General features: G+C 38.3%; 1 protein-coding gene across 4 annotated transcripts in view; it reads right to left on the bottom strand.

The window, feature by feature from the left end:
* LOC104605271 (DNA double-strand break repair protein) overlaps positions 1-10,883 on the bottom strand; it is a 52,328-nt gene extending 41,445 nt beyond the window's left edge. For 3 of the 4 annotated variants that reach the window (XR_736574.3, XR_736575.3, XM_010269960.3), the window contains exons 1-3: positions 10,682-10,883; positions 3,364-3,438; positions 3,017-3,050 (exon numbers count right to left, since the gene is read on the bottom strand). Coding sequence is in view for 1 of the 4 variants with exons in the window: in XM_010269960.3 (XP_010268262.1) it covers positions 3,017-3,050; positions 3,364-3,438; positions 10,682-10,761 (189 nt within the window). In the remaining 3 variants the exon portion in view is untranslated. Of the gene's footprint in view, positions 1-3,016; positions 3,051-3,168; positions 3,218-3,363; positions 3,439-10,681 lie in introns of those variants that run through there. The other variant, XR_002023136.2, reaches the window with a different exon arrangement.
* Positions 10,884-12,368: the final 1,485 nt, after the last annotated feature.

Genomic DNA, 12,368 nt, shown 5'->3' on the forward strand with positions numbered 1-12,368 from the left:
GGTGTAGCTAGAGACTTCTTTCCAGCAAAAAGAGGTTTGAGGCATGGTCACCCCTTATATCCTTTCCTTTTCACCCTAATAGCAAAGGTGTTGAGTAGAATGATTATCAAGGCCGATCAAAACAACCTGTTTAGAGGGTGGAGGATTAGAAATCTTGAGGTGTCGTTTCTCATTTGCGGTTTGTGGATGATATCATTCTTTTTTGTGAGGGTGGTGATCATGAGAATCTCAGGAACTTAAAAGAGCTTATTAACTCCTTTGAAGCCATCTCAAAATTGAAGGCGAATTGGAGAAAGAGTTGTATAGCAGGCATCAACGTGGAGAAGGAAGATTTGGGTAGTTTGGCGGAGATACTAGGGTGTGAAGTTAGACAATGACCTATGGAGTATCTTGGACTGCCTCTAAGAGGGAACCCCAGATCTAAAGTGTTTTGGAAACCAGTGGTCAACAGATTCACTAAGAAGCTATCCCTTTGGAAGAGGAACTACATTTCAATGAGTGGGAGGATTAATCTGATTAGAGCAACTTTAGGCAACCTCCCAACTTATTTCTTGTCCACCTTTAGAATACCCTCTAGGATAGCAGGTCAGCTAGAAAAGCACATGAGGGCTTCCTCTGGGAGCCAGGGGATGAGACGAGGGACCATTTAGTAAAGTGGGAACAAGTTAGTAAACCAAAGGAGAAGTGGGGACTAGGTATAGGGAACTTGGTTCTTAGGAATACATCTTTATTGGGAAGTGGCTCTGGAGATTCCCATTGGAAAGAGATAGGCAATGGCACAAGGTCATTGAAAGCATTCGCGGGATGATGAGCAATGGCTGGTATGCAAAGGTGGATACCTCCTCTACCTCAAGATCTCCATGGAAAGAAATCCAAAAAGTATACCCAACCTTTCTCAATTTTATTAGGTATGATGTGGGGTGTGGGTTGACGCCCCTCTTAGTTCCCTTTATTCTGGCCTTTATTCAGTGTTTGACCACAAGAATCGTCCAATCTCAAGATATGCCACTTTTTCTAAAGAGGGTGTGAATTGGGATTTCGGGTTCAGAAGGGGGCTAAGAGATAATGAGTGTGAGGCCCTTGTTATTGGATAAACTCCAGGTTGTTTTCTTGATCCAAACCATGGAGAACACCAGAATATGCACTACCTCCCCTAACGGTATCTTCATTTGTGCCTCATTTTTCAATTCACTCATACAACCTTTGGAGGTGGGAGAGAATTTCCCAGTGAAAGAAATTTGGAGTAAGTCCATACCACCTAAAGTTCAAGCACTGTGCTAGGAAGTTTTTCTTGGAAAGGTGAACACGTGTTATATACTTCAAAAGAGGAGATTGAATAGATGTCTGTCGACTCTGTCCCCATATGTGTGCTTTCTTTGTTTTGCAAATGGTGAATCCTTACCCCACTTACTAATCTCTTGTCCTTTTCTTTTGTATATTTGGGAGTATTTTTGTTCCCTTTTCGGTTGCAGGTGGATGGATCTGCAGGATGTAGTGAGCCTCTTCAGCCCAAATTTCCTAAGACAGCCAACAAAAAGAGGAAGAACAATGTGGATGGCAGTTAGAGCTATTGTGGTGTGGTCCATCTGGGAGGAGAGAAATGCAAGAATATTTAATGAGAAGATCAGGTCAAAGGAGTGGTGGAATTAATAAAAATTAGAGTGGCTCATTGGATAAAAGCCCTGGACATCTTCCATTGTTTTCAATGATTGACATTATAAGGGCTTGGAATGAGGTGGATCACTCTTCAAAACAAAAGGAAAGAGAGATGATGGAATGAAAGCCACTGGAAAGAGATAAAATGAAATTAAATTTTTATGGGAGTTCAATGGGAAACCTGGAGATGGGCCGGATGGCAGGTATTGGTGGTGCGTTTAGAGACTCCTTGAGTAAGGTGCTGGCTATGTATTCAGGACCCATAGGAGAAGGGAATTCTCTCGAGGCTAAACTGATGGTGCTGTTACAAGGCCTAAAACTTGCTAAGGAATCCAATTTCAGAAAGTTGGAAGTTAAGGTGACCCAATTTCAGAAAGGGGGTTAGGGCCTAGCCTTTGCTGACCCTGAAATGACCCAAAAATGCCTCAACTCAACCCAATTGCCAAGTCTAGTTGGTGTGTGTGACATTTGCAGGTATACTTTAAATGAAGGAAGGTGGCACTAGAGACGAATCGACCACCCCAGTCTAAAGACCTAGGTTGAAGTAATCAAACTCCAATTGTTGACTCTTTCCATGATCCATCTTGTACTAATGATAATAATCTTAACTTACCCAATTGTTGACTCTTTCCAATGTGCCATGCCCTTTCCTTCTGCATGTGTTGCTTATCCCATACGTAATCATGTGTCCTATGATGTTCTATTACCTTTTCTACTATTCTTTTCTCTTTGATATTTCTTCTATGTTTGTTCCCCATGCTATCATGCAGGATCCCAAGTGAAAGGTGGCGTTGACACAAAAGATGGATGCCATGATTAAGATCTGAACAAGGATGTTGGATGAGATTCCTAAAAGGAAGATTCCAGTTAGTTGTCAATAGGTATACATGGTGAAACATAAGGTAGATGGGTCCATTGAAAGCCAAAGGCATAAAGCTTGACATATAATTAAGAGAGTGATTTGGTTGATCTCTAATTTACTGTAATTTTTCTTTATCTTTATGATGTCAAGTCATATCAAATGTCAGTTGCATTTTTAAGACCATTAAAATAATACTGAAATAATAAAAACAAAGAGAATGTTTTGTCCTCTACTCTATTTTTTCCTAATGACATCAAGTCATATCATAATATCAATTGTCAAAATATCAACTTCCTTTTTAAAACAATTAGAACTCACTGAAATAGTGAGACATTATCTAATGCAATGTCATATTGGATCAAACTGTTAATCCATCACCAAGAAGGAAAAATGGTCCAACATCGGGTTCAGTTTTTAAAACATTGTGTTAGATAAGCATGACATAATCCTTAAATTCTTAATGAGATTAGTATTGCACAGAACAGTAAAAGGACTTACATCATCCTCCCTTAGCAAGGATTCAGGCAAAGACCTGTTGTAACATCACCGAAAATAATTATGTCAGTCAAATGTCAAGCAATTAAGTATCTATGGGTATATTATAGACAAGTTACAGTTAAGTAAACTAAGAAAACCTATCTAAAATATACATCTATTGGATACTGCCACGATGATAATGCCAAATATATCTTCCATCCTCTACATCCAAGAAAGAAGTCAATGCAATTAAAGTGCCAAAGTGATCTCCATAGTTTAATACATCAAAGAAAAATATGAGAGAATTTTTTATCCAACCATTATTTACTAATGCTTGGATGAGAAAATCATGAGATGAATTCTCTTACACATTTTTTAAAAACTTGGGCCTTTTCAACTGCTTTTTCTTTAACTTTGGTGATGTAGGGAATCCCATCAACCACCTGCATCCAATTCACCCAAATAATTTTACCTCCTGTGAAAACAACTAGAAATTTCTCTCTGTCCAGGATAAAACATCATGAAAATATTACAGAATTCATAACAGAAAAATCAGAAATAATGGTGTTATTGTGCATGTGAAGAGACTTGATGAATCCTATTAGTATAGTCCTTGTTGTACATTGTACATTACTTTTTTATTGCTTGTTCTTTCTTTCATCTTTATAAGGGCACCCTTGTAATTGTACATATTTAACTTTCTTTAATAAGAGGCCCTTTGGGGTGGGGTCGATGGTTGACTGATTCATTGAACACCCCCGAAACTGTTTGTCTTCTCTCTATTCGAACTAGGAGGTTGACATGGTATCAGAGCAGGTCCTACAAACCTGTCTTTGATTGAAATCTGTTATTAGGGTTCTGAAGGAAGATCTAGGGCTGCCAGATTGACTAATTTGCATCTGGTTAGAAGTTCTCTGGAGGCTGTTCTGATCAGCACAAATTCTCCTCTGTTTTTTCTCGAAAATCACAATCAACCTTAAGTTTTCTCCTTTTTTTCTTGATCAGATGCACCATTCAACTTGAAACTCTAGATCTTAAGTTGCCCAGGTCTGTCTTAAATATTTCTGCAATTATTTTCCAGATCGAATTGGATTTGAATGGTCTTCTTCCCTCTTCTTTATTTGACAGCCCTGTAAACTTACTTTTTTTTGGAATGTCACCTGTTAACACCTTTGTTTGGCTATTTTTTTTGACTGAGTATTGATCTCTTTGGTGCTGTTTGATTATCCATATCATTGTTATTAACTTTGTATCTGTATTGTCAGGGTGACTGCCTTGTTTTCTCCTTTTTTTGGCCCTGGGTCCATTGCTGTTATCCTTCTGGACTGTGGCTACTCACTAAGATGGCTGACAAGGTTGAATTATACCAGTGAAATTTGATGGGATTGATCACAGCATGTGCAAGTTCCACTTTGATTTTTTTTTTTTTTTTGTTAAGGGAAAAGGCCTAGAAGGTTATCTGAATTCTAAAGTTACTAAACTTAATGAACTTGAAGCCAAAGCATTTTAACAATGGAAGCTTGACAATGGAAAACTAGTGTCTTAGATTCTAAGTTCTTAGAGACCCATATTGTTGTACCTATGCGAAGAATGCAAACAACTTATGAAATGTATGCTTATTTGAAGAAAGCCTACCATCAAATCCAACATGTCTAGAGAGTATCAAATTGAATCTGAAACCTTTGCTTATTGTCAGGGGGACAAGAAGATATAGTAGTATCATGCAGGATTTCTGGAATTCAGAACTTAACCATTGCAGGTGACTCAGAAAATACTATAAAATGGTTAAGGGACAAGGAGAGGGGGACCTGCCACTTTTTGGCAGAGGCTAGGGACTCCTTGGACTGTTTAAATGCAAGTTTAGTTTAGATTCCTAGGGAACAAAACCATATAGCAGATGGTTTAGCCAAATGTGAGGTGTATTTGGATTATTTGTATAGTGACGCTTCCTCCTCTGTAATCTTTTGGGGTTCCTCCCCTGTTTTGTACTTCTTCTTTCTTTAATGAAATTTGGTCAACTTTCCCTCAAAAAAGTTAGCTTTGTTAATTGATTTGTTAGCATTTAGATTTTAGCAGTTAGCTATGTTAGTTGATTTGTTTTAGTTCATGTTATATTTTTATTTTTGATTGATTATTAATGTAGTTTTCCTCCTTTTTTATACAACTAGATATGGGTGAAGGCAATACTTCACATGAAAGTAATAAGAGAGATCCGGCATGGAAGTATTGCTCTCTACAAGACCCTAATAATACAAACTCAGTCGCTTGCAAGTTCTGTGAAAAGGTGACTAATGGAGGAATCTATAGGGCAAAAGATCATATTATTGGTGGTAGGAGGAATGTTAAAAGATGTACCAAGTGCCCTAAAGAAGTTAGGGAAGAAATTAGAACTGTAAAAGAAAACATGGTGATGGAAGAAGGGGATAGGATTATAGATTTAGATGATTATGAGAATATGATTGAAATTGAAGAAGATGATGATGTACAAGTTCATGGTGGTGATGGGCATCAAAAACCTATTTCATTATCTAATTGTGGTAGTTCTAATTGATGTCCTAGGTCTTTTGAATCTGTTGGATCAAACTCCCAGCCACCCATTAAAAGACAAAAAGGGCCTATGGATAATTTTTTGACAACACCTAGTCCAGAACAAGTTGTAGAGATGAGAAGGGAAAAAAAAGGGATGAAACAAACCACCATCAATGGAACATGTAATAAAGAAGGGAGGTGTTGATGCTCGGATTGGCCAAGAACAACACAGTCAATTCGTTGGGCTTCCTGGACGAGCTGGCTAGTGGAAGAATCCAAGGGCTGCTGAGGCCGAGGGCTAGGGGAGCCAAAGGTGCACTTTGGCCAAGGGCCGATGAGGTCTACCCAAGGTTGACTGAGGTCGGCTGAGGGCGAATACCTATGAGGAAGGGAACGTCAAAGGCCCCGAGTGCGAACCCGAGGCGGGGACTCCAACGGTCAAGTTAGTGTGAGCATAGCAAAGGGGGCGGACGAGGTCGCCAATAAACCAGGTGATATAAAGACAGGACAATGTTCATAGAAAGCATTAATGCACCAGGTGATATAAAGACAGCTGAGAAGTTGTTTAATTTAATTGATAAGATGGTTGAGAGGATTAGTGAAAAGAATGTCATTCAAGTAATTACTAATAATGCTTCAAACTATGTTTTGGCTGGTAAATTTTCTAATTTGTTTATTTTATTTACAGTTTTTACTTAGTTTTTAATGTCTTGCTTCTTAAATTGTTATTTTGTGTTATTAGGAAAATATTTAATGGCTAAGTATCCTCATTTGACATGGACACCGTATGCTGCCCATTGTATGGATCGTATTTTGGAAGACATTGGCAAATTACCAAAAAAAAAGACATTGGAAAATTACCTATTATCAAGAGGACTATTGAGAGGGCAATAGCACTAACGGGATGCATCTACAACCATTCTGGCCTATTAAACTTAATGATAAGGTTTACAAGTCAAAAGCAATTGGTTAGGCCAGCCAAAACCCGCTTTGCTACCTCCTACCTTACATTACAAAGCATTTATAAGCAAAAAGAACTTGAGGGAAATGTTCAATTCTACTGAGTGGAGTGACAACAAATGGGCAAAGGAAGCTAAGGGTAGAAGTGTTGCAGAGACAACAATGATGCCTTCATTTTGGAATAACATTGTATATATACTTAAGGTGTGCAGCCCTCTTGTTCGTGTTTTACACTTGGTAGATCGTGAAAACAAGCCAGGTATGGGTTACATCTATGAGGAGGTTGATAGGGCAAAGAAAGCAATTGAGAAGGCATTTGATGGTAAAAAGGGAAAGATCTTAGAAATTTTTGAGATTGTGGATAAGAGGTGGGAGTGTCAACTTCACCAACATTGCACACAGTTGGTTTCTATTTGAATCCTAATTTTCTTTTTTTATTAGCAACACAAAATTGATCCCAAATTTTATTATAATGATGTGGAAAGAATTGATGCAATTGAAGAGATTATAAATGGCCTCTATAAAGTAATCATTTTATCTTTTTTAATAAATTTTCCTTTTTACTTATCAAAAAAAAGTAATCCAAAAGTTTGAAAGTGACAAGAACAAGTTGAATAAATTACCTTATATTTATATTTTACATTTAAATTTTAAACTTGTTAGTAATTCAATGATATTTTATGAATTCACAAATTCATACTAAAAAGAGGAATCGCTTGGATTAAAAGTGATTAAATGATTTGGTGTTTATCAAGTTCAATCAGATGCTGAAAGAGAGTTTTCATTCACGTAGTTACACCGATCCCATCTCTCTAAAAGATATTGATGAAAGCAATGAATGGTTATTGGGAGAAATGGATAGGGCTGAAGATGATTTGGTGTTTGAGGGTGATTCATCGACATGGGGAGATGTTGCTTGTGCTTCTGGAGTTGAAGAGCCAATAAGATATACAAGGTCTAGATGCTCAACTTCGCAATTACAAGCCAAGTCAACCAATTCCAAAAGACTTAGCACATCAAGTTCCCAACTTCATTTGGGAGATGAAGATGAATTTGACATAGAAGAAGAAATATAAGAAAATGTCTTACAAATCTGAGGAGTACGAGATGATGTGGAACTTCCAAGTAAAGAAGAGGAAAATCATGAGGAAGAATGAGTGTTGAAATTTCTTTTTTTATCAATAACAAGAAACTTTATTAATGATGTGAAACTATGTGAAACTTTAAGTACAGAAGGGGGAAGGTAAAATGTCTTAACTCCCCACCAACAGAATACATTGGAAAAAAGTTAAAAATGAGTGTTGAAATATAGGAAAGAAGAATCAAGAATGGATAAATGGAGTTAATTGGACATATGACTTACTATGATTTTGAGATTTTGTAGGCAGTAAACTTACTTTTGTATAGGTTGTGCTTTGTGAATGATGAAAGAACCTCCTTTTTGATATTAGAATATTGATATTGACATATTTAAATACTTAATAGATAGCTTGTGGATTGTGGTATTAAGACTCAAGTTTAACACTTAATGTTTTGCATTAGTTACTAATTCTTCAATTTTTAAATTTTAATATTTTCAAATCTCATTACTTATTTTCTTATTATTGTAAATGATTAATTTTTTATATTGATTTTGTTATGTGTGAGCCATGGAAAGGATACTGGTACCAAGAGGTAAGTGTCTTTTAACTTCTTTAATTGTTTTATATTTATATTCGGTATTCTACTATTCCTGTTTCGTATATCTTCTTTAATCTTTATTGTTCTCAGTTCTTATTGGCTTATTCTTTAATTCTTTTATATTTATATTTTATATTGAATCATTGAATGCATTATACTGCTATTGTGTTATTTGTAGTCTTTGTCCTTTAATTATTTAATTCTGATTTCTAATTTCTGTAGATTGCTTATTGCATATTTTCCTGATTAACCAATTGAACTAATAATTAACTTTGTTTTTGAAATTTCCCTGATTGTTAGAATTTTTCATCTGTATTGCCGATTGCATATTTTCCTGATTAACCAATTAAACTAATAATTAACTTTAGATTGTTGATTACATACCTTACCTCTAATCTAAGTATCTAACCAATTGAACTAATAATTAACTTTGTTTTTGAAATTTTCCTGATTTGTTTAGAATTTTTTACATGTTTTTTATATTTTTTCTATTTTTTAAGTATTTTTAAAAAGGTGTGCCTCGCCTTGCACCTCAGGTGCATTTGGACCCTCTCGTCTTTTGTGTGCCTTTCACTTTTAAAACACTGCTCTGTTTTCACATTTACAATGAATAGAATTGCTTTCCAGTTCTTCAAAAAAAAGAAGAAAAAAGAAAGACATAAACATGTCTGTGAGAGTGAGATTCATAACTTGTCAAGAATCACACTAATCCCTGGTACAGGTAAATAAATACAAAACATTGGGGAGAAAATGGGACAGGCCTGAAATGTCCTCAGAGCTGCATAAATTGGAATACAGGGGCAATTTCTACACACACACACACACACAGAGGTGGGTCTTTGAGCATTTTCCTGTGTCAAGGCGAGAGTTTGAAGAAGGTTCAAGAAGAGGAAGAAGAGAGAGAATGAAGCTGAGAAGAGTACTTTTGGAATTTTAAAATTTTTTAGAGTGCACATGACATCACCTGCTCAGGATAACTGACAGAATGCTAAGGGCTGGACTTAAATGTATATTTCTGAAAAGTCTAGGGTACTTGGATGTCACTCTTAAAAGTTCAGGCCCTTGAATGCCACTACCCCCAAAATACAGGTACTTATTGTAATTTTCCCATAGAAGTAATTAGGGGCCGGAGAGAGTAGTATGATTGACTCTTCTCCTTCTCCCTTTCTTCCATCTTCTTACCTCCTCTTGCTCTGAATTCTTTCCTACTTTTGCTGTTTTTTATTGATCAAACACAAACTATAGCTGGTTATTTTTCTTCTATTGGTGTATGCTGTCTTCCACCCTTGAAGACATTAAAACCTGAACCAATAAGCAAGGAAGAACATAAAATTTTATCCAATCAAAGCACTCTTCTTTTCCTAAGACAAAAACAGGGGCTTAGGCGCTATATTTTCTGAATTTTCTTTTCATGAACATGTTGATTTTCTTCTTCTTTTTTTTTTGAGAAAGGTAATAAAGTATAAAGTAATGTATTATAATTTGATGAAGATTATTGATAGCCATTAGCAAAATCATTGCCGGTTGTTATAGAACATAGGGAGTTAGCCTTGAATATAGGAATGGTGCCCCTCAGTCGCCTAGCCTCATCTTATGCCTCGAGGATTATGACCAGCCTCTTGGAGGGTTGTGGACACACTTGTATATCCAAGAATTTATGATCTAATGAATAAAGCTTAACAGTTACTTGAAGTTTCTTGGAAAATTGTAAAAGCTTACATTCTTGAAGCCTGTCCTTTGCTGTAATTGTTGAAGTAAGCACGATGTATTGTTGCCAAGTGAAAACTCTTCACCTGGTTGTAATTTTTTTTTCTTTTATTTAATAAAAATTCTTTTTTTACTATCAGAAGTTTAAAAACAAAAGTCAACAACAGAATTGGCCCCTTCCCCCGACACCCTACATTAGCATTTAAAAGTTATTACTACACCCTAGTTTATATAATCCAGAAAAGCAAAATATACTGCAATAAACCATATCAAAATCCAAACCAATTTCTCTCTGCCCCTTCTTTGTTCTTACTTCGGCACTGCCCACGATTAAACAACTTTTGACAGAAAGACAACAAAGAAACCATAATTTCCCCATGCAAGGTTTGAGCAACCATAATATGCACCAACCAAAAGACGCATTCCTCTAAAGTTCCTAAATCAAGGTGAACCATACTTTATTTTATGAACAAAAAACATGTAAAACGAATCAAACAATCAAAAAGGTGACGGGGAGATAAGCTAGACATTAGGGCAGAATAGTCTGGAAAATTAAATTGACTGTAGGACACTAGAAATTCAGTATAAAACAGCAGAGGATATGAGTGCACGAATCCTCCTCTGAAAACACGTAGAACCAATCAAACAGACAAATGGGATTTTGGTGACGATGCGATAAGCTAGAAATTAGGGAAGCATAGTTTGAACATTAAATTGAATGTAGAAGAACAGAAATTCAGTATAAAACAGTAGAGGACACACGTGAAAGATATAAAATTGCAGTTCAATCAATCAAACGCTGATACTGACCTCCTTTTCGAGTTGATCACCTTCTCTTCGTGTCGAATTTGATACCATATTGTTTTGCAATCCTCTTTTAAAACTTCCATCGTCAAGAAGTTGGAAACACGAACGCGAGAGAGAGAGACAGAGCTCTGTGAAGAATAAACACCAGAACGCGTTACTTAAAAAAACGGTCCATTGAGCGTAATACCCTACCCCAACCAATACCTAATCACATGAAAAGGGAGTTTTTGTAGAGCGCGAACCCTAAGGACCCTTCGCTTCACAGGAAGCGTGCACCTGCCAATGAAAAATGAACACGTCGTTTAGTAAGTTAACAGGAGTTTAATGGGACTGCTCGGTTAATAATAGTATAACTCGTTGAATCAGCCACTAATAGACAAAAAATAATAAAACTCAATAATATTTTCCTCTCTCATTTGAACTCCCCTTCCCACAGTCCCACTCTCTCAAGTTTGTAACTATAACCGGCCACCACAACTGATGGAGGGTGATTTGGCCCGGTGCAGGGACACGTGTGCATGATTTGGCTCGATGAACAGTTCAGCCTAATAGTACAATCATAATTCGACGGGAGGGACCCGTCGAGTCCAACATTGGCCACTCGGCAGGTTAAGCGACTCGTCAGGGACTAGCGCCCGGCCGACCTTAACTCCCACCACGTGTGGGAGATCCCAAACTCCTCTCAAGGCCCGAGCTCCCCTTGAGACCCGAGCTCCTTCTAAGGGGCCCCGAGCTCTCCCTTCCTAAGAAGGGAGCACCCCGGTTTTTGGCTAAGTGTCCCGAGGGAGAAACACCTCGGGGCAGCAACATCGAGACTCCTGTTCGAACATGCTTAAGGCCCGCCTCCAGTGCGGGCACCTCGGTGTAAGGCAAACCTGTCCCAGGTGGTTCGGCGTACAATAGCTCAGTAGGCTGCAGGGAGATCTACCTGACATCCGTGCCTGCCTGACATCCATACCTACCGGATCTGGTGGCAGGGCTCGGATCCCTTGCCATGCGGCGTTCTGTTCGCCGTCTCTGAAAAGCATGGCGCGACTATCGAGTTCGTACCTTGCAATAGCAACCTGTGGCAGCAACCTGCACCTGCCACACTTGCCCTAGAAGTAACGGCTAGGGCAGTGGTGGTTATGCCAGATGTGACCGAGCTCCGATATAAAATAACCCCAACCCTCACGAGGCGAAGGTATTGAAGTTAGCACTTTCAGCACTCTTAACTCTCTGTATCTTCTTCGAGCTTTCCCCAGAGTTATAACTTAGCCATCGGAGTGTTCCCTCCGGGAGAGCTCCCCGGGAACCCTTCATCTTCTTCTTCCTCTCAGGTGTCGTCCATCACAGCTAGGAGCCAACTCTCAGCCAGGTAGGAGTGCCCAGATTGTGTTGCATCATTTGGCGTCGTCTGTGGGAACGCTTCAAAAGGCCTTCCTCTAACTTCTGTGAAACTTCTCTCAAAGAACTCATCATCACCATGGCTTCCTCCAGCAACTCCGGACGCCGGAACAACTCCATCTACCCACCGTCTGCATCGGGCAGTTCACCGTCCCCCTCTCCGTGGACGGGGTACCTAGTCTGAATGTGCCCCTGACGGTGGCACCCGTGACCGTTCCATTACCCTCTACCATTGGAACAACCTTTGCTGAACCCACCATCCTCCCTCCGATGGCTAGCCAAGGTCAATTCGAAGACCTGATGC

The sequence above is a fragment of the Nelumbo nucifera genome, chromosome 1 (genome assembly GCF_055504915.1).
Source record: "Nelumbo nucifera cultivar China Antique chromosome 1, China Antique-T2T, whole genome shotgun sequence".
In the NCBI taxonomy this organism is placed as follows: domain Eukaryota; kingdom Viridiplantae; phylum Streptophyta; class Magnoliopsida; order Proteales; family Nelumbonaceae; genus Nelumbo; species Nelumbo nucifera.